Source organism: Planococcus citri, chromosome 2, assembly GCF_950023065.1.
Source record: "Planococcus citri chromosome 2, ihPlaCitr1.1, whole genome shotgun sequence".
Taxonomy (NCBI): Eukaryota; Metazoa; Arthropoda; class Insecta; order Hemiptera; family Pseudococcidae; genus Planococcus; species Planococcus citri.
The window spans coordinates 7,739,969-7,763,180 of record NC_088678.1 but is presented as its reverse complement, the minus strand read 5'-3'; the positions used below and the strand labels follow the sequence as shown (position 1 = coordinate 7,763,180).

The following is a 23,212-nucleotide window of genomic DNA, read 5'->3' as shown; positions in this document are numbered from 1 at the left end:
ATTAAATTCAACCTTGACATATAATTACAAATAAATACCAATAAAAACAATTGAAATATGAAGAATCAAGTGTCTATATCAATCTACAGGCATAAGCGTCATTCACAAGTACCTATGCGACACTGCCTACCTCTATCTTTACAAATTATAAACTGTTTAAATGCACGAAGAACTTTAGATAAAAGTATTTAACATGGATTAAATTTCTTTATATCTCATGGCTAATCCGCACATCTATATTAAATTACATCAGCTAGATACTTATCAATAAAAATTTACCTAACTAGGTACCTACTTAAACTCGAAGATATCTACTTTTTGAATGACAAAATTTCAATTTAGTTAGGAGCGATGGCGATATTTTCATCGGTGGTTCGTCACTGATTCTTTTTTGTATCATTTTCATAATTCCAACGCCGCACTTGAATGTGCCAAAAACCAAAAATCAAAACAAAACTTCATCAGGATTCAAAATTATACATACAACCATATGGAAGGTATCTGACGAGTTATCGAGTATCACATATCAAGTAAAAAATTAGGTATTTCAAATTATTCATACGTATCATTTCTGGGAAAGTGTTTTTATGTTTTCAACAATCTCTTGTTCGAATCAGGCTTTTCATGGAGATTATCCTGAAAATTCCAGGGTTGCACTTCAGATGTGCCAAATATTATGAACACCAAATTTGCCAAGATGCAATACAATCCAGTGAACAAAAATAACACTTTCCATACTTCTTCAATTGACTACAATTCAAAAATACGTCATTAAAGTTCGTTTTTCAACTACCTACATGTTTGGAAGAACAAAATCAGCGATGATATCACGAATTTGCAGAATATTGACCTTAAACTAACCCAAATCTTATTGAAATAGACTACAGCTGTTGAAAATATAAACATTTGTGCAGCTGATAAAGTTCCTATTATTCCTTCCAGAATTCCTGCAAGCAAGAACAACTATAACTCTTAAAGGAAATTCATCCTAAAGCCCAGGTATAATTAAAGGCTTATCAAACAACATAATTACCTTACCTGCACTTCGGGAACTTACCACTGAACTTGGGGCTTAAATCCAAAGCACTCAATGGAGATCCGGAATTACCGAATACCCCCATAACGCTGACCAATAGCATAGAAAAAATAACTACATTCAAGTTACATTTGGTGAAAGCGATAATTACCAATGGAATTGAAGCCAGTACATTCCCTTTGAAAATTACAAATTATCAGAGAAAAATTTGTTCCTACTCTTTTTTCTGACTCAACTTTTTCAGCCATTCAGAAAAAAATTATAGGTACAGTTTATCAATTAAGGAAACCTATACAGGGTGCCCATGAAATATCGAGCACCCCTAAAAAAGTTTTCTACTAAAATGCTTCGGTTGGTCACAGTGAATGATAATAATGATAGCACATGATTGGTTGTTGGACTGGAGAGATAACATTCCACCAATCATATCCATCTATTTCACGTTGCCAACCTATATTTTTAATGAAAAACTTTCTTAGGGGTGCTCGATATTTCTGGGCACCCTGTATGTATACGTAGGTAGATACCTACCTATGAATGTGCATATTTTTCTAATACTTGTTATACCCAACCAGCCTTTTCTCATGAATAACTCGCTGAAATAAGCGACTCCCAGGGCAACCACGATCATTGAAATGGAAGGCACACTTGAGAGTATTCCAATCTACAATTTATAATTTATAATATAATTTGAGGTTTCAATGCGAAAAAAAAGAACCAATTCACTATCGCAAATCGCAATACACGTCTTACTTCGTTTGAATTCATTCCATACATGGTTTTCAGGTACAGAGGTGAATATGCATTCAACATGACAAATGCCCACATGCCAGAATTCACAGATAAAATACAAATCATAAACGGTACACTGGTGAAAATATTTTTCCAAGGAATAGAAGCCTATTCATGTTATTCACAATCAGAAAAAATTAAAAAAGAAACACAAACGAAAAAAAAGTAGAATTTGCCATTTGGTAACAATTACTCACCTTAATCTCATGCGAAGTTGTTTTTAAGCTGCTTTCAATGCATTGCTTTTCGACGGTCGAGATGGTAGGGTGTTTTGAAGGTGAATCGAAAATCAACAAGTACCAAAGTACGCTCCAAATGATTCCACAAACAGAGGTCAGATAATAAATGTACTTCCAGTGCACATATTCCCCTATGTATCCGAATAGAAAACCACCAATAGCCTCACCGAATGACATTCCGACTAGAAAAAAATTAATGCATCGATGTGTCGAATATTAATATTAATAAATTCACTGTTCAAAAAAGTGGATTTTGGGATTCACCTTGAATTGAATAAATTATATCTGATAAAAATTTATATGTATTTACTTCTATCATCAAAGGAAAGTAAAGCTAATAGGTCCCAAGAGCAGGATTATTCTAAAATTCACTCTTTATATAACTTCTTACAAGAAATGAATGACCCCATCCGTAAAAAATATTTCTTGTGCATTTAGGGATTCAAATCAGGAAACTTCAACATGAGTGAATAGGTAAAAAAAATGAATGTTGAAAGTCTATTTTTCGACTTTTAATGAATTTGTAAAAATCAAATTTGGGTTAAAAATGAAAAAAAATTGAAGATGAATCCCTCAAAATCTCAAAATGTGACATTCGAGTTCTGCTCCTCAAAATAATTTTCCTTTACCCGTTTCAAAAATTAGGTAGTTTCCACATAAGTAAGAAAAAGTGAATAATTATTCGACTCAAAATTTTCAAAAAAATTCCCTAAAATCTTTCCAATTATAATTTGATGCTTTCAAAAACACCATTAATCGTATTCTCACTTTTGCAAAACTACAATTTCCAAGCCTTAGAATTATTTAAATGTGTCTAAGGTCAATTTTCAGTGATGTTAGTATTTAAAAATAATAATAATAATAATGAATTTTGAAAAAAGACTACCTACTTCTTGTCAACAAACTTCTTTCAGAAAATTCTAAGTAGATTGGAGCTTGTTCAAACTTTCAAACAAACTATATTAAGTATTGATGGTTCTCACCCATGAAAGTAGATCCGAATTTACTACGTTCTTCAGGTGGGCTCCAATTCCCAATTATTGTGAATATGGCAGTTGGGCAAATCATGGCCTAAAATATGATATATAGGTACTGCTTGTTACAAAAGTCAAATTCTATAATCAAGATTATATTGGAAATCTGTTTACTGCTAACAATCCTTGCACAGATCCAATCCAAGACACCCAAACCGCTCCGTACCCAGCAACAATAGGAATCAAAGAACACATCATCGAAATAATGAACTGGGCGTACCCTATGACCAACTTCGGTCCATATTTTTGAGCCAGAACTCCACCGAGAAAAATTGACAAATAATTTAACCGAAAGAATCCTGCCAGGACCATATTTTGCTCTGCTTCTGACCAGTCAAATGTCTCCTTCTATAACAATTATCAGTTTTGTGAGACTTCAAGGATAGGTAGCCTACGTTATAAAAATATTTGTGGTATTTGTATCATACATACTTCTTTATTTATTTGAGATAAATTTGAACTTGATGAGGATGAATGTTTATTCTCAAATAAATCTCTCAAAATAAAAGTCGTGTTAGGGCAAACGATATCAGCTGCAGCTGCAATGCTGGTCATGTTATGTTTTCTCACCATGGATATGATAGCAATACTCGTACTCATTCCGACAAATGTGTGGTTAATAAAAAAGAACACAAGCATCCACCAAAGCACATTGCGTTCTGTAAATTATATACCATACATAAGAATATTTCAATAAAAACGTCGCCAAAAAAAACAAGCATTTTTTTGATAAAATTTTAAAACATCACTTACTGAGCATCTTGATCTAGGTATTCTCCAACAGTTATCTAATAAATTAATCAAAAATCAAGTATGTACCTGACCTGCCTACTTTCGTACGCATACAGACCTATATTATATTTCCAATATTTTATCATCCGCACACGAAATACGTAAACAATCAACTCGATAGATAACCTAATAAATATTTTAATTAATTTTTAAAAACCAAAAAATTGCAACAGATCAATAATTTGTGTTATTGATACCATAAGTTCACAAAGCTCCTATTATTCAGCCCACCGTCCACGTATAAGTATCTCAAATAAAAAAGTAAATTCGACCTTGCCGTGCAATTACAAATAAATACATACCTATTATAAAAAATTCAATAATGCTTAAGTACCTACTGATCGACAGGTGTGTATTTAACTATCTATCTCTACTGGATAAGGTGTATGTAGATAAATCGTGAATTGGTAATAGTGCACAAAGCTCTGATAATGATAGGTACTCAAGATGGATTAAATTTCTTTAATCATGTACTATTGACATGTACTACACACATTATAACTAGAAACTTGTTCGATTACAAAATTAGGGCTCGATTACTACGTGACGCATTCAGTGGTGGATCTTTTTCGGTATCATCTTTGAAATTCCAACGTTGCACTTCGGACGTGCCAAAAATCAGGAATATTATGCTTGCAAAAATAGCACCCGTTGCTGTGCACAAGAACACCATTTTCCATAATAACTCGACATCCTAATTAATTATCAAGATTAGATAGGTACCAATTCTTCATTTAAGTAAGTAGTTGGTATTGACAATAAGTAGTTATGCGAAGCTAAACACTCACATAGATTGTGGTAAAGTAATTCACCATTGTAGAAAAAACGAACGCGAGTAGGGAACTTGTTGTACCAGAAAATCGTTCCAGAATTCCTGAGAATGAAAATCATATTGTTTTAAATATAGGTACTCGTAGTAACTCGTATCTTGATGACTCTGAATAATAAAATCATAAGCTTGATCGCCAACATACTTACCACAAAATTTTGGACTCAGGTCCATGAGAACCAAGGTAGGTCCAAACATTAGAAACACACTCGTAACATGGTGAATTGTTGAATAGGAGATGATCAGTTTCAAATTACATTTGGTTAAGGCTATCATCATAAGTGGAATCATGGACAGAATACCACCTGAAAAATTAGATTCATAAATCAATATTTAAAATCACTCCATTGAAATAATTAATTATGAACTGCGATGATGTTTTTTGATATTTTCCAGAAAATAATTTTTAAAGGTTGTGAACAAAAATACAAAATTGCTGTAAAAAGTTTATTATTTCTTTAATTTTGAAATATCTTATCATTTTTCTTAATAGAAAAGAAAATGAAGTTTCTTTCTTGCCTAAATAGAGAACAAATTTACAAATTTACAAATTTACAAAAAAAAATATGCGTTTTTCAACGTAATTTTGGCAAAATTACTCTTGAAAATCTGAAAAAAAATTGCAAAGCCCATATCAACTAAAAAACATTGAATTTTTTCAGATTTTCAAATGTAATTTTGCCAAAATTATGTCCAAAAACACATTCTTTTGAAATGTTCTCCATTTAGGCAAAAAATAAATTTTATTCTTTTTTTCTATCAATAAAATAATGTAATATATCAAAATTATAGAAACAACATTTTTTGAAATGTTTTACAGCAATTTTGTACTTATTTTATCTGCTTACAATTGTGGTATAGGATTAAATAATTTTAATAAGGAATCATTTTTTGGGGAAAGCTTGGCGTGTCTAAATAGGTAGGTAAGGAGTTAGACTGGTATAACTAAATAGGATAAGTGGGTAATTCTACAGGAAAGTAACATAAAGGAACCTGCCTATACTCCAGATAATTAAAATGTCTAAACATGAGAGTAATTTATTTCCTATTATCGAAAAAGGTTAGAAAAAAGGGACTATATACAAATAGGTAAATACCTATCAAAGTTTCAAAAGCATAAGGTGAGATCGTAACCTCTTTTAGGTGATAGGTATTTATTCGATCATAAAATATTATTCATAGGAATAATTACGATGTTAGACACATTATAAATTTGAATCGTTTACTCGATTATCTAAATTTCTAAGAGCTAATAAAATATCATACCTGATATATCTAATTATTAGTTTCTAAACCTGACATTACCTTGACAATTTTGATTTAATAAACTAAGACTGAGTCAATTTCCATGACTATATAGAAGCCCTATCTAAGAAGAATTTTCCCTAAATTCACACCATTATCTAGGCGTGTGCCTAAGCACCGCCATTACTGGCTTACGTGACACAGGTCTACTCTTCCATAATTAAAACCGATTCAATCGAATTAAAACACGAAATCATTATCGAAAATTCAAACAAATTTAACACTCGAAACTAATTCATTTTATTCTTACTCGAAACATTATTAGAAAAATAAAAACATAGAAAGAAAAGGGATTAATTACTACGCGATCGCGTAACACTTCAAAACGTACGTACTAATCAACATTCGACTTATTATTTATACCTACTACGTTAGGTAGGACTTACCTAACGTCCATAAGTTCAACTTTTCCCCACTCTCATCACTTAAGCCCATAATCATTGAACAATATGTAGATAGGTTAATCTACCCAAATAAATTCAGGCAAATTAACATGACCTATGCTACATAAAATTCTCCCCTGGCAAACTGAAGTGAGGAGATTGGGAAAAAGTTGTACCTTGGAAAATTTTCAAATTAAAAATATCTTCGAAAGACAAGAACAAAAATTTGATAAAAATTTAAAGATAAAAAACTCGAAAATTATAAAATAAAAAGATCATAAATCACAGCTGCTGATTTAAACAAAAATTACAAATACAAAAAAGGTCACAATCGAGAAAAAACGTCATAATCGGGTACATAGTCAAAATCGGTAGAAAAACAAAAAGAAAAATACAAAAAATACAAAAAATACTCGAAAAAGAAACAATAACATTGTATAAACTCGAAAAAGGAACGAAACCTATTTACCGTCGTAGCGACCGTCGTCCACTCCATCCTTCGTCTTTTTCGCTCGAATGTAGAGGAGTATGTGTTCGAATTCTGCTCGAAGTTGATCAGGTGACATTATTCGAAGTGTGTTTAAGATGCCATCTACTCGAATCAATGGCAACATCTTCTTGCAACGGACTATTCGAGGAGTAGGATTTGTTCGCGTACCTTTGAGCGTAAATTCGACCTTATTATCATCGTATTTAATAATATTTGAAGTAAAATTCCGTCCGAGAATTATGGTACCTTTAACTTCACCAGAAATTCGATAAGGTTGCAGTTCGGTAACGTAGCAGTTGACGATATGCTCGTCATTTTCGTATCCTGGCATTCCAGGGTTGAGAGTGATCGGAAAATATACTGAAAAGTTACTTTTTACTCGAAAATCGTCGCGCCAAGGAATATAAATCACCGTCTCCGCTTCGAGTGCTTGCTTTGTGATCAACCCTGGATTTGACCAAGTCAAGTAACTGACCACCGAATTCGACACGAGAGAATGCTGTAACCGGGAATCATAAATTACTTCGATAGGTTGATTTCGCACTTTGCCCAAGATGGTAAATGGCCATGCTAAAGCATCTCGTAAACTTATATAAGTCCAAATCGGTCCATACAAAAATCGAGCGTCATGAGAATCATTTTCAAAGGTGTTTCTCACGAGGTTCAAGTGGTTTTTCCACGCATTAGCCTCTGTCTCGATCCTCGGTATTTCGTAGTTGAATCCAATAAATGGAAATAATTTCTGGTCTTTTCGCTCGATGATAATATCCAATTCAGCAGACTGGGGGGTACACATGAACACTCGATCGTCGGGAATAAATTCGTTCTTGATGAAGTGAACGTGACAGTCGCTACACTTGGAATAGAATCGATTATTGTGGATCTAAAACAAAAGAAAAATACAACACAATTCTAGGTTAGTTACACTTGAATATCGAAATATATAATATTACATATCAGTAACTAAGAGACTAGACTAGCAGACATTTCGACGAGAAGGCTTAAGACTTTTTCCCTAAAAGTTTGAGTGTCTGTGCTCGCATTATACTTTTTCAAATGCTTGATATTCTCGCTTATGACGTGTTCTGGATTGTCACATTCTTCAAGTTCATACACGTTTGGTTTCTTTTCGACGATAACCTTGTAAGGACCTTTCCAACAGTCAGATAATTTCGCTGATATTCCTTTCTCTTTGCTAGAAAGAACTCGATTTTTAACGAAAACCAATTCACCAGCTTTTAATCGAACTGGTTTAAAATATTTCTTGAAATATTCTATTTTTCGATCACGATCTTTCTTGTGATTATCAGCGACGATTTTTTCGATATTAGCTGGAACATGTCTTTTCTTGATGATATCTATTAAGGGATCTGGAACCACTGTCTTTTTTACCACTTCGAATGGAATACATCCAGTAACTAAACTTTCGGTATAATTTAGTTTTTTCTCGACTGATGGTAAAATTCTGGCCCAAGATTTCTGCTTGCGACTGATATATTTTCGCATACTGGAACCAATCGTAGCCATGATTCGTTCAGCAGGATTCGAATTTGGAGTATAACGAGATGTATAGCGTAACATGATATTTTGAAATCTCCAGTAATTTCGCCAATATCGAGAACTAAATTGGCTACCATTATCAGATAAAATCATTTCAGGTTTTCCAAATTCTGTGATCCAACTTTCGACTTTCTTTATCAAATTTTCAGAAGTGACTACTTTGACAGCATACAATCGAACATATTTGGTAAAGTGATCTTCGATAACGAATACTGAATCACAACCTCCAGTACTTGGTGGTATTGGACCAAAACTATCGATGCATAGTATCTGATTAAAACGTTCAGACATAATAGGTGTGATTGGACCATATAATCTCGATGATGAACGTGATGAGATTTGACACGGTATACATTCAGCAACAAATTGATGAACTTGGACTGTCAGACCTGGCCAATCGAAATGTCTACGAACGATTTTGATGAGTTTCGTGATACCAACATGTCCATACTCGTGATGATAGTGATGGATAATATCTTTTCGAAGTTTTAATGGCACATAAATTCGCCATATTCGATCATTACGATTTTGAATCATAATCAGGTTCAATTTTTCATCGAGTAACGTTTGATATGGCTCACGACTCATCCACATTCTGATTTGGTCATCTTTATCTTGCAAAGCTCGAAATCGTCGAAACTCTGTATAAAGGCATTTTGGTGGTAAATAATTAAAGAGAAAAATCGTGAAGTTTTTATCATTCTCAGTAATTTGAAACGTATATCGAGAGAGAAAATCTGCAATAGAATTCTCACAACCTGCAATGTGTCTGATATCGATTCGAAAATTATCCAAATAGAGAAGCCACTTGATAATTCGATTCGGTAATAAGTCATTTTTCTTGAGATAGGTAACAGCTATATTATCTGTATACAAATGAACTTTATTACCAGCGAGGAGATAGTAGTTTTTCGCCAATAAATGAACAATAGCGAGCAATTCTAACTCCATTATCGAATAAGACTTTTCATAACCTTTTAATACTCGAGATGTAAATGCAATTGGCATCATAAACGTTTTTTCATTTTTTTCTTGTTCTTGCATTACAACTCCACCAATGGCTTTAGTCGAAGCATCTGAGTATAAATAAAAAGGTTTATCGAAATCGGGATATACCAACATCGTTTCTCGAGCTAATTCTTGCTTTAATTCTTCGAAACAAAGTTCTCTTTCTTTAGTCCAAACAAAATCAGCTTTACTCGAAGTCATAGCGTACAAGGATTCGCAGAGAGCACTGATATTCGACATATAAGCTCGATAGTACTGGAACATTCCGAGGAATTGTTGCATTCCTCGGAGTTCCATTGGCTTTTGGAAATCCAAAATTGGTTGGATTTTAGCTGGATCAGCGGTAACTCCTTCTTCAGAAAACACCATTCCTAGGTAATTGATTTTGTTCTTACACCATTGTGTTTTCTTTAAATTGAGTGTCATTCCAGCCTTTTTCACTTTCTCCATAAATATTCGAATATGCTCTAAGTGTTCTTTGAGCGTTCTCGAGAAAACAACGACGTCATCAACGTACACTCCAGTGAAGTGTTCGCAACCTTTCAATACAAGCAACAGAGCGTACACAAATGCAGCCAATGAATCTTCGGTACCGAAACCAACTACTGTCATTACAAAAGGAATACCATCGACCACAAAACTTAATACAATTTGTTGATTTTCATCGAGACCAATTTGAAGAAAGCCACAATTAAAATCGAAAATCGTGAACCATTTCATACCTCGAAATTTGTATCGCATATTCGAGATATTAGGTACTTCAGTAGAATGACGTAAAATGTATTCGTTCAAAGGTCGACCATCGATACAAATTCTGACCTTTCCTCCACCTTTGTCAACGAATACTAGACCCAGTTTATATGGTGATTGTCGTTGAACAATTTTACCATCTTTGATCCATTGTCGAATAATTTTGAATACACCATCTTCGTAGCGATGAGGAATAGGACGTGTTTTTACCCAAATTTTCTCAGGAGGAGGCAGAACTCCACCTTTGAATACCAGAGTGTGCGTGTACATATTACACAACCCTATCCTATCTTCGAATATTTCAATATTATCGTGAATACTATTTTTTAACTCACCTTTTTCAGGATCAGGAATATTAATATCCTGAACCGTTTCGTCGACTCGAAGCATCAATTCACCATCGATGACGTATTCTTGATTTTCGCCGATGGAGAAAATTTCTTCGGTTTTCATCGCGGTGATATATTTTACTTCGACTGGATCTTTCTGCTTTGGATCTTTTTTCAGCTCGAATCGATGTGGATTTTTTTCGCTATCTTTGAAGAAAATGTCGAACGTAGTATCGTTAGATGGATCTCGAACTTGAATACGATTTTCAGCCATATGAGTCACCATTTTAAACTCACGTTGAAGATTTCGACCAACGATCAATTCAGCATTGAGATCTTTCACAACGAAAAGCTGGATATGAAAAACACTTTTACGAGGTTTTTGAGTTGGAAAACTGAAGGTAACGTATGACATTTTGGTAATTTTCGGATGTGATTTACCAGCGGCTAAGGAAAATTGTTTTCCCATACCTTCAGCTTTAACCTCGCTTTTTCGAAGTTCAGGATGTTCGGCTAAAATGCGTTCGTATGCATTTTCTTGAATTAACACGTGAGAACATCCTCCGTCGATCAAAGCATCAATTTTTACCTTGCCAAACTCGAGTGTGATTTTAGGTGAAACGTCCTTATTCACATACTCGATATCGACTGGATTCAGAACTTCGATGACACTGTGATTTAGATTGAATATCACAGGTTCGTCAACGTGACCATATAAGCTGCCACTTAGATGTTCTTCTCGTTGTTGAATATGTTTCACTTCAAGGTCTTTCTCGAATTCGAATTTGGTATCGATTTGACATTGACTTCGGAAGAATTTTATCATTTCCCATTGGAGTTTTTGGAAACATGCGTTACTCCAATAAACACAGTTGATTTCTTTTGAATTCGTTTTATTCAGTTCGTATAAATTCTGTTTAACTTGATACAGAATATCCTCTTCGTAAGTATAAACATACCATTTTTTCTCATTTGGCCATAATTCATTGCGTTGAACGAAAAATGAGAATATGTTCCAAAACCGACAACCTTCTTCTTTATGACCGATATAGAAAAGCTTGCTATTAACTTCTTGAAGCGTTTTCCAATATTCAAGGTCTTCTTCGCGACCTCGTAATGGAACGGTCAGCATAAAAATTATCTTTTTGAAATGGTATTTATCTCGAAGATTGATGACTAATTTTTTCAAATGGTGATGAAATGCTGAACTATCGAATTTTTTAGTCCAGACAGATTCTTGCAAACCAACAGATAGCAACGCAGTATCAACTGTTGATGGAATATCGAACGTTTTTTCTTCAAGTATTTTGTTGATTTGAGGAACAGTTAGGCTATCTTGACACAAAATATATTCGTCTTTTGAAGTATCAAAACAAACATATTTCATAAACTGTAGTGCAGCTCGATTACCGATATATGCGATTCTTCCACCCATAATGTACAATTTTTCTTTGATGACTGGCGGGGTTTCTGGAACAATTGGTTTTTTGATCGGATCGCCTTTTTTCGAAATAATTTTAGCGGTCGGTTTTCGATCGGTGGAGGGAATACTACGACCATCAGTATTTCCCTCTACATGTTTAAATCACATAATCGAACGGTGATAATATCTTCTTCTTCTTCTTCATTACTTTGTTCTTCTTCTTCGTTTGAAGGATCGACTTTTTCAAATTCACCTTTGTCAGTCAGCATATAAATTTCAACATTTTCGGTTAAATTTACTTCTTCAATACTAGCAATCTTTTTCATATCAGCACTGTTAGGATCTTTCGGATTTATCGTCTTTTTAAACAGCTGACCTGGTTTGAACTTTTTCAGAAGAAGATTTTGTTGAGCTGTACGATTATTATTCGAATTGTTGGAATTATTCGAGTTTATTTTAGGCTTTTGATAACCACTGGAACCGGACGACGAAAAAGATTTATTATCGCTTTTATTCTTTTTCTTCGAAGACTTGTCGATAAGAGATTTCATATGTTGATGATAATATGATGACGCACTAATATCTCTTCTTTCGATATCTCTCGAGCCAGCTTGTTCCATTTTGGTTATTCGAGCAATTAAATTCTCAATCGAATCTTCAGGTTTACTTTCCTTAAATACTTCTCGAAATTCATAACCAAAAGGCTTGATTTTTTCGACAATCATTTCAGCAACCCATATAGACGGTGCACAGGGATTCCAACGCATACGTTTTAACCAAAATGTAACAAAGTCGGTTACACTCTGATTCGGATTTTTCTTGTCTTTAAACAAACATGTATTATCGGAAGTATACACGTTGTTATTCGAAAATTCTTTTATAAATTTCCTAGCATTTTCATGCCAAGGAGCATCCAAATCCATTTGATTTTGGAAATTAACGAGTTCCACACCTTCGAGTTTATTTGAAAAGAGAATGTTGTAATTTTTATTATTTTTCACGTATGGTCGCATCTCCTTTTCAAATTCAACTACGAATTCTTCGGCTACTCGATGATCTTCAGCTCCTTCCCAGGATTTCAATCTTGTATTATCGAGAATCTGTTGAAGATTGAATCCTTTTCCTTCGGAACCATCGCCATTAGTTCGAAATACCACTGGATCGATTTTAATTAACGATAATGAACCAGGAATGTGATACTCGAATTCATCAGCTGCTGCATTAAGATTAAAATGACGTTGAGGAATCTCAATACACGATTCTTGAGGAGAATTGTCGAAATTAGGACGAGATTTAGGGCCATATTTCTCGAACATTTTAGCCATTGACTCAGATTGTTTCGTCATTATGGCATTCATTTGTGCTGGAGATATGCCAACAAATGTAGTGTTTTGAGTTACATTTTGGTTACCTCCAGTAGCATCAGCATCTTCGAAGCGAGTACCATTGAATTCCTCAGCTTCTCTAGCCCTTTTTTTCCAGTCCATCATTTCTCTGGTAGCCTTTTCGTGATCAGCCATTAATTTTTTAATATCGTCGACAGTCATGTTTGAAGGATCCATTTTATCGACTTTTACAGGTGACTTCTTCGGTGAAACCTTTGAAGGTGAACGATGATAAGAAACCTTCAATTCGTTAATCGATACAGTTGAAATATCTGATTCACTCGAAGATCGACGAATAGTTGAGCAAAGTGAAATTTTATCAGATGAAATTGAAATGCGACGTTCTCGAGATGAATTCGCTGATTCTTCGGATTCAGTAAACGAATGATGAGATGAAAATATTGAAGCGTTGAAAACTTCGTTTAAGTCGTCGATTAAAGAGTCGCTAAATTTCACTGGAGCAACGTCGTCGTTTGTTGAATCGTGCGTAGGTTTTATACGTTTACGAAATCTAGTCTCTTTATAGAAACCAACTGGATGTTGCAAACTACGCAAACGATGAAGCTTTTTAATCGAAGAAGGTTTGGGATTAAGTTTCTCAACCAACTGTTTTTCAAGATCGTTGGGAGAAACAACCAATAGGTCTGGCAAACTTCTCGACCACCTTCTGTGTGACTTTTTAGGAGTCACGAAAACAGCCGTTGATGATAACTCGTCGTAATCGGGTGAAAATCGACTAAAATCTGGAACTTGATTCGCTGGATCAATAATCGAAGTATCAGGAACTAATCGATCAGTTGAAATCGAATCTTGAATTAATTCTTCGCGTGAATTACTCGACACTATGAAAGATTTCTTCAGAATGCGAAACTCACGAAGCCAGCACGACAATGGTGTGAATGAACCCTAACTAATTCCCTAACAATCCCTAACTAGACCCTAAAGCCCTACAAATTGTCAAGGAACATCTAACAAAGTAATACAAACCCTAATAATCGAAAACAACAAACAATAACATATACCTACATACTCGAAGATTGAATAATATGTACAGTGGATCAAAAATACTCGAACGTTGGGCGCCATCCTATTACATAGGAAATTTCGACACTTATTCAACCTTCGAATATTCCTATAATACACATAGAAAACTAATGATAATAATAATACACGTAATATTTTTATTAAGGTCTCCTAGAAACCTATCATACCTTCGGAGCATCCATTTTATATGCCAAACGAATAAACAGAGTAAAATGACTGGAACAATAACCAGGAACTCGAATACAGGCCGACACTCTTTCTTACGCACTTCACACTCGAAAGCTTTACAATTAGAGCTTGAAATAATTACAAGAAATAATCGAACAAATTCAACTAATTGCTCAAAAAGAAAAAGTAAAAAATTCGCACTAAAAGCATTCGAAACACAGAAACATACGCAATGAAAGATATTACAATACTGTTGCCTTAACCTACGCAGCAGAACACAACGTGAACAAGTTCTGATAAGGATATGCGCAGTACACGAATACAATAGATACTCTAGCAGTTTGGTTTTTCTAGGAACTCTTTTTCTATTCGATCTCTCGAAGCTATTTTTATCTTTTTTTTTTTTTTTTTTTTTTTTCATATTTTTTTTTCAACTCAAACTGTACTTCTTATAATCTTATAGCTAGTTTGTACTCGAATGCTCGAAAGCAATCGAAAACGTTTGGGGGGAGGAGAGAATTTAGTTGGCCTAATCATCTACTAACACAAACATATTTACACATATTTCAAGGTCTTTTTAGATGCAATTTCATTCGATACGTTATACCTTTACCTAGACAAGTACCTTTATTTCGTTTATGCATTTTCATGCTCGTAAGTAGGTACAATTGACAGTGTGCTTGCTAGAAAAAACCTTCTTAACACGAATCTACGTAACCCATGTATCTACCTACTCGATACATGGTTACAGGCGGAAATTTTTCTATCCAGTTTCAACTGGAGACAGAAGGCTCACAAATGAAATAAGATTACTTATGGCCATGGAAATAAATTCTTCTCATTATTTTACTCAATAAAAAATCCAAATTATTCGAAAATTTCTCGAATTTCAATTTTGACACAAATTTTCAAAAATGGAAAATTTTTCTTTTAGGTAGGTCTTACCTACTTAAATTGACACAAACTTTTGCCCCACGTTGGGCGCCAATTTTAATTATCTGTGGTATAGGATTAAATAATTTTAATAAGGAATCATTTTTTGGGGAAAGCTTGGCGTGTCTAAATAGGTAGGTAAGGAGTTAGACTGGTATAACTAAATAGGATAAGTGGGTAATTCTACAGGAAAGTAACATAAAGGAACCTGCCTATACTCCAGATAATTAAAATGTCTAAACATGAGAGTAATTTATTTCCTATTATCGAAAAAGGTTAGAAAAAAGGGACTATATACAAATAGGTAAATACCTATCAAAGTTTCAAAAGCATAAGGTGAGATCGTAACCTCTTTTAGGTGATAGGTATTTATTCGATCATAAAATATTATTCATAGGAATAATTACGATGTTAGACACATTATAAATTTGAATCGTTTACTCGATTATCTAAATTTCTAAGAGCTAATAAAATATCATACCTGATATATCTAATTATTAGTTTCTAAACCTGACATTACCTTGACAATTTTGATTTAATAAACTAAGACTGAGTCAATTTCCATGACTATATAGAAGCCCTATCTAAGAAGAATTTTCCCTAAATTCACACCATTATCTAGGCGTGTGCCTAAGCACCGCCATTACTGGCTTACGTGACACAGGTCTACTCTTCCATAATTAAAACCGATTCAATCGAATTAAAACACGAAATCATTATCGAAAATTCAAACAAATTTAACACTCGAAACTAATTCATTTTATTCTTACTCGAAACATTATTAGAAAAATAAAAACATAGAAAGAAAAGGGATTAATTACTACGCGATCGCGTAACACTTCAAAACGTACGTACTAATCAACATTCGACTTATTATTTATACCTACTACGTTAGGTAGGACTTACCTAACGTCCATAAGTTCAACTTTTCCCCACTCTCATCACTTAAGCCCATAATCATTGAACAATATGTAGATAGGTTAATCTACCCAAATAAATTCAGGCAAATTAACATGACCTATGCTACACAATCTTAATTTTTTTTTTCTTAAAAATATAAAAAAAACATCATCGCAATTTTTCGATTTTGGGCTCATCAAGAGAACATACCTATCATGGTGCAAATTTTCCTTGCAGATGTTGCTGTCAGTATGCCTTTTTTAATGATGAGATCGTTGCAATAACCGATTCCAAAAACCAATATACCTATAGCGATGCTGGGCGCACCTGTGATAATTCCAATCTGAATGCAACAAAAATACTTATCAGAAAACAAATTGATTTTAAAATGAAATCTCGGGTTTATCGTAACCTTGACCATTCCCCAACCTACCACCGTAATGCGCTACATTGATAGGGAATAGTCCCATAAGTTCTCGTCACAGTATAAAACCGTAATTAGCCGAAGAATTGGAATTTCTTAAAACAGATAGCATTATACTTAGCTAAAAAATAAAAAATTAATTTTCTTAAATAGACAGGAATTTACATCGCTAAAATTATTATTATTAAATTTTCACATTTAATCAAGGAATAATGTGCGTGATAAACACATATTCTCAACAAATAGGATCCCACAAGTGTAGGGACCTTATAAACAAAACAAAAGAGTACGTACGTCAGCTGGTACTTTACCAAGCAAATGATTATCATTTGCAAAAATTATACCTGCCTGCCTTGTACAAAACCACCCAAAATACCTAGAAATTAGTTAAGTATCGATTAAACTTTCATTACAAGCTTGTTGAAAAATGGGCCCAAACTCCATAATCTTAAATTCTTCGTTACAAATAAACTTAAATAATTGGTCATTACCAATCAACATCTTAATAGAATCGGATTGAGAAAGAAAAGATGGATTCATCCACGTATTACAAGTTACTAGAGAGTCTCCCTCTAACTAGACCAGCATTGTATCGCTGGATGATAACACTTAAGGGGAGCAGGAACGTTTTGGCGTATTTTCAGTTACCCCAGTTTCAGATAACTTTGGTGTAGTACAAGTTGACCATGCTTGAAAAAAATCAAAAAAATCAAAATTGGTGTAGGAAAATCAGCCACAATTTATTCACTAGGGAGATGTGCCCAAAACTCTTAACAACAACAGTTGCACTAGCGAAGATGATTACCCAGGTTTATAGAATTACACTTTTGTCGGATGTAAATGAACACTTTTTCGGCGCAAAAACCTCGTTTTCACAGTAGGAAAACAAAAACTCTATTTATTCAGAAAAAAATGTTTTGATACTTTTCCGACAGTTGTAAATGTACCTTTTCCTATTACACTTTTTGTTACACGCTCAAATGTAAATTGCCAACATACAATGCAAGTAAAAACTAAGCTCGGCTCGATATAATTATGCAAGTACCAGGATGGAGAGCAAATATATTGCTGATTACATCAGAAATTTGACAGCACAGGTTGGTATTATTATTGGTAGAAAAGTAACTACTGGTAATTTTGAGGTGAAATTTTCTAGGGAAAAAGAGGACAGAATACTCTATAAAATCCTTCAAAGAAGGACAAAATTGGATGAATAGTTCCAGAGAAAAAGGAACATAAAGTTTGAAAAAATGAATTTCCAGAAAACTCAATTGAATTTATCCATTTGTAAAATTGTAGAAGGAAAAAGCACATGTGTTAGCTTATCCCATATTTAATAATTTTACATATTAACAAATGAATCAAGATGATAAAAACTAAAGAAACACACATTCGTTAGTAGGTAATTGATACATTCGAAAATGTAATTGATACAAACGAAACAAAATAAACCGTGAAAATATTGTCTGAGAACCTATACTATATATTCATACCCAAAAATCATTATCCAAAAATATTCTATTTAAACACCGAATTTTTTGGAATCACGAATAACCAAAAAAATCAGAAAGAAAATTTGGTAGGGGTCTCACTATAAAGTTCTTGAGAGATAACACAGATTGGAAAATGAAGATGAAAAATTCACAAAATTCAGATCTGATCAGTCCTATCAAGCTTACCCACACCAGCTCTTGTTTACCCAACACATATCAGAGACAATGTCACATTATTCAGAAATTGGAATAATCAAAATATTTCATTTGCAACTCCTGTAGGAAGGAAATCTAAGTCATTTTTGAAGAGAAAAAAGCTCATAAATTTGGATATCACGCTATCCTACTGAAGCTAATAATCATTACCCTCATTTACCAAAACAAAATATTTCTGATTACTAGTGTGTTCATAATGCGGAGTAATTAATGTGACACATTGACAATTTCAATAGGTTTAGAATTTTACTACTTTGGCCTCATTACAAAAATTTTGAAAATTTCTAATTTGGTCAATCCTACCATGTTTACTCTCTCTCAAGCTTGTTTACCCAAAAAATGCTTCTTTATATGCCAAAATCTTCAAAAATTGGGATAATTATAATCTCATTTTTGCAACTTCTATAGGAAATCAATCTCATTGTGATTTTTTTAAAAAAAAGCTCAATTACCTATGTACCTACCAAGATACCCTATTAAAAATAATCATCATTGACCTTCTTTACCCAATGAAAATTTTTTTGATCACCAGTGTTCTCAAAATTTGGAGTAATCAATGTAGAACATAGACAATTCCAATAGGTTTTGAATTTTTTCTGCTTTGGCCTTATTACAAAAGGTTCAAAAATTTCTAACATGGTAAATCCTACTATGTTAACTCCCACTCCAGCTTGTTTACTCCATTAAACTTCAAGAAATCTCAAGAATCTTCAAAAGTTGGGATAATTTGAATCTCATTTTTGCAACTTCTATAGGAAATCCACCACATTGTGATTTTTTGAAAAAAAAAAGCTCAATGAGACCCTACGAAACATAATCATTATTGAACTTCTTTACCCAATGAACATTTTTTTGATCACCAGTGTGTTCATAATTTGCAGTAAGCAATATGGTACATTGAAATTTTCAATAGGTTTCGAATTTTACTGCTCTGGCATTTATGCAAAAAGTTGAAAAATTTCTAACATGGTCAATCCTACTATGTTTACTCCTACTCCAGTTTGTTTACTCCACTAAACTTCAAGAACTCTCGAGAATCTTCAAAAATTGGGATAATTTGAAACTCATTTTTGCAACTTTTATAGGAAATCCACCACATTGTGATTTTTTGAAAAAAAAGCTCAATGACTTGTGTATCTAGAGACCCTACCAAACATAATCATCATTGAACTTCTTTACCCAATGAACATTTTTTTGATCACCAGAGTGTTCATAATTTGGAGTAAGCAATGCGGCAAATTGACAATGTCAATAGGATTCAAATATTACTGCTTTGACATTTTGTACAAAAAGTTCAGAATTTTCTCATTTGGTCAATCCTACTATGTTTACTCCCACTCCAGCTTGTTTACTCCACTAAACTTCAAGAAATCTCAAGAATCTTCAAAAATTGGGATAATTTGAATCTCATTTTTGCAACTTCCATAGGAAATCCACCACATTGTGATTTTTTGAAAAAAAAAAGCTCAATGAGACCCTACGAAAGATAATCATCATTGGCCTCCTTTATCCAATGATCATTTTTTTGATCACCAGTGTGTTCATAATTTGGAGTAAGCAATATGGTACATTGACATTTTCAATAGGTTTCAAATTTTACTGCTTTGGCCTTTATACAAAAAGTTCAAAAATTTCTAACATGGTTAATCCTATTATGTTTACTCCTAATCCAGTTTGTTTACTCCACTAAACTTCAAGAACTCTCAAGAATCTTCAAAAATTGGGATAATTTGAAACTCATTTTTGCAACTTTTATAGGAAATCCACCACATTGTGTTTTTTTGAAAAAAAAGCTCAATGACTTGTGTATCTAGAGACCCTACCAAACATAATCATCATTGAACTTCTTTACGCAATGAACATTCTTTTGATCACCAGAGTGTTCATAATTTGGAGTAAGCAATGCGGCAAATTGACAATGTCAATAGGATTCAAATATTACTGCTTTGACATTTTGTACAAAAAGTTCAGAATTTTCTCATTTGGTCAATCCTACTATGTTTACTCCCACTCCAGTTTGTTTACTCCACTAAACTTCAAGAAATCTCAAGAATCTTCAAAAATTGGGATAATTTGAATCTCATTTTTGCAACTTCCATAGGAAATCCACCACATTGTGATTTTTGAAAAAAAAGCTCAATGACTTGTGTATCTAGAGACCCTACCAAACATAATCATCATTGAACTTCTTTACCCAATGAACATTTTTTTGATCACCAGAGTGTTCATAATTTGGAGTAAGCAATATGGTACATTGACATTTTCAATAGGTTTCGAATTTTACTGCTCTGGCATTTGTACAAAAAGTTGAAACATTTCTAACATGGTCAATCCTACTATGTTTACTCCTACTCCAGTTTGTTTACTCCACTAAACTCTAAGAAATCTCAAGAATCTTCAAAAATTGGGATAATTTGAATCTCATTTTTGCAACTTCCATAGGAAATCCACCACATTGTGATTTTTTGGAAAAAAAAGCTCAATGACTTCTGTATCAAGAGACCCTACCAAACATTATCATCATTGAACTTCTTTACCCAATAAACATTTTTTTGATCACCAGAGTGTTCATAATTTGGAGTAAGCAATGCGGCAAATTCACAATTTCAATAGGATTCGAATTTTACTGCTCTGGCATTTATACAAAAAGTTGAAAAATTTCTAACATGGTCAATCCTACTATGTTTACTCCTACTCCAGTTTGTTTACTCCACTATACTTCAAGAAATCTCAAGAATCTTCAAAAATTGGGATAATTTGAATCTCATTTTTGCAACTTCCATAGGAAATCCACCACATTGTGATTTTTGAAAAAAAAGCTCAATGACTTGTGTATCTAGAGACCCTACCAAACATAATCATCATTGAACTTCTTTACACAATAAACATTTTTTTGATCACCAGAGTGTTCATAATTTGGAGTAAGCAATGCGGCAAATTGACAATTTCAATAGGATTCAAATATTACTGCTTTGACATTTTGTACAAAAAGTTCAGAATTTTCTCATTTGGTCAATCCTACTATGTTTACTCCCACTCCAGCTTGTTTACTCCACTAAACTTCAAGAAATCTCAAGAATCTTCAAAAATTGGGATAATTTGAATCTCATTTTTGCAACTTCCATAGGAAATCCACCACATTGTGATTTTTTGAAAAAAAAAGCTCAATGAGACCCTACGAAAGATAATCATCATTGGCCTCCTTTATCCAAAGATCATTTTTTTGATCACCAGTGTGTTCATAATTTGGAGTAAGCAATATGGTACATTGACATTTTCAATAGGTTTCAAATTTTACTGCTTTGGCCTTTATACAAAAAGTTCAAAAATTTCTAACATGGTTAATCCTATTATGTTTACTCCTAATCCAGTTTGTTTACTACACTAAACTTCAAGAAATCTCAAGAATCTTCAAAAATTGGGATAATTTGAATCTCATTTTTGCAACTTCCATAGGAAATCCACCACATTGTGATTTTTTGAAAAAAAAGCTCAATGAGACCCTACGAAAGATAATCATCATTGGCCTCCTTTATCCAATGATCATTTTTTTGATCACCAGTGTGTTCATAATTTGGAGTAAGCAATATGGTACATTGACATTTTCAATAGGTTTCAAATTTTACTGCTTTGGCCTTTATACAAAAAGTTCAAAAATTTCTAACATGGTTAATCCTATTATGTTTACTCCTAATCCAGTTTGTTTACTCCACTAAACTCTAAGAAATCTCAAGAATCTTCAAAAATTGGGATAATTTGAATCTCATTTTTGCAACTTCCATAGGAAATCCACCACATTGTGATTTTTTGGAAAAAAAAGCTCAATGACTTCTGTATCAAGAGACCCTACCAAACATTATCATCATTGAACTTCTTTACCCAATAAACATTTTTTTGATCACCAGAGTGTTCATAATTTGGAGTAAGCAATGCGGCAAATTCACAATTTCAATAGGATTCGAATTTTACTGCTCTGGCATTTATACAAAAAGTTGAAAAATTTCTAACATGGTCAATCCTACTATGTTTACTCCTACTCCAGTTTGTTTACTCCACTAAACTTCAAGAAATCTCAAGAATCTTCAAAAATTGGGATAATTTGAATCTCATTTTTGCAACTTCCATAGGAAATCCACCACATTGTGATTTTTGAAAAAAAAGCTCAATGACTTGTGTATCTAGAGACCCTACCAAACATAATCATCATTGAACTTCTTTACACAATAAACATTTTTTTGATCACCAGAGTGTTCATAATTTGGAGTAAGCAATGCGGCAAATTGACAATTTCAATAGGATTCAAATATTACTGCTTTGACATTTTGTACAAAAAGTTCAGAATTTTCTCATTTGGTCAATCCTACTATGTTTACTCCCACTCCAGCTTGTTTACTCCACTAAACTTCAAGAAATCTCAAGAATCTTCAAAAATTGGGATAATTTGAATCTCATTTTTGCAACTTCCATAGGAAATCCACCACATTGTGATTTTTTGAAAAAAAAGGTCAATGAGACCCTACGAAAGATAATCATCATTGGCCTCCTTTATCCAAAGATCATTTTTTTGATCACCAGTGTGTTCATAATTTGGAGTAAGCAATATGGTACATTGACATTTTCAATAGGTTTCAAATTTTACTGCTTTGGCCTTTATACAAAAAGTTCAAAAATTTCTAACA

General features: G+C 33.3%; 1 protein-coding gene and 1 long non-coding RNA gene across 2 annotated transcripts; both read right to left on the bottom strand.

Moving 5' to 3' along the window:
• Positions 1-6: 6 nt before the first annotated feature.
• On the bottom strand, positions 7-4,175 carry LOC135834432 (sodium-dependent phosphate transport protein 3-like). Its single transcript, XM_065348307.1, has 11 exons — positions 3,855-4,175; positions 3,534-3,760; positions 3,216-3,449; positions 3,051-3,138; positions 2,026-2,249; positions 1,790-1,936; positions 1,568-1,700; positions 1,058-1,213; positions 862-947; positions 563-750; positions 7-421 (listed from the first exon to the last, which is right to left on the bottom strand). Exons 1-10 carry the CDS (start codon positions 3,859-3,861, stop codon positions 586-588), a joined length of 1,467 nt encoding a protein of 488 aa, XP_065204379.1. The 5' UTR covers positions 3,862-4,175; the 3' UTR covers positions 7-421; positions 563-585.
• A 194-nt stretch (positions 4,176-4,369) lies between these two features.
• On the bottom strand, positions 4,370-16,743 carry LOC135838224 (uncharacterized). Its single transcript, XR_010557342.1, has 4 exons — positions 16,611-16,743; positions 4,872-5,027; positions 4,682-4,767; positions 4,370-4,587 (listed from the first exon to the last, which is right to left on the bottom strand). It is a non-coding gene; the product is annotated as an uncharacterized LOC135838224 (long non-coding RNA).
• Positions 16,744-23,212: the final 6,469 nt, after the last annotated feature.

Bases quoted from the DNA above. Each gene is read 5' to 3' on its own strand.
- LOC135834432 (XM_065348307.1), bottom strand. The intron at 2,250-3,050 runs GTGAGAACCATC...ATTTTTTTCTAG, and splicing joins ATTCGGATCTACTTTCATGG to TCGGAATGTCATTCGGTGAG. The intron at 751-861 runs GTTAGTTTAAGG...TTTGAATTGTAG, and splicing joins TCTATTTCAATAAGATTTGG to TCAATTGAAGAAGTATGGAA.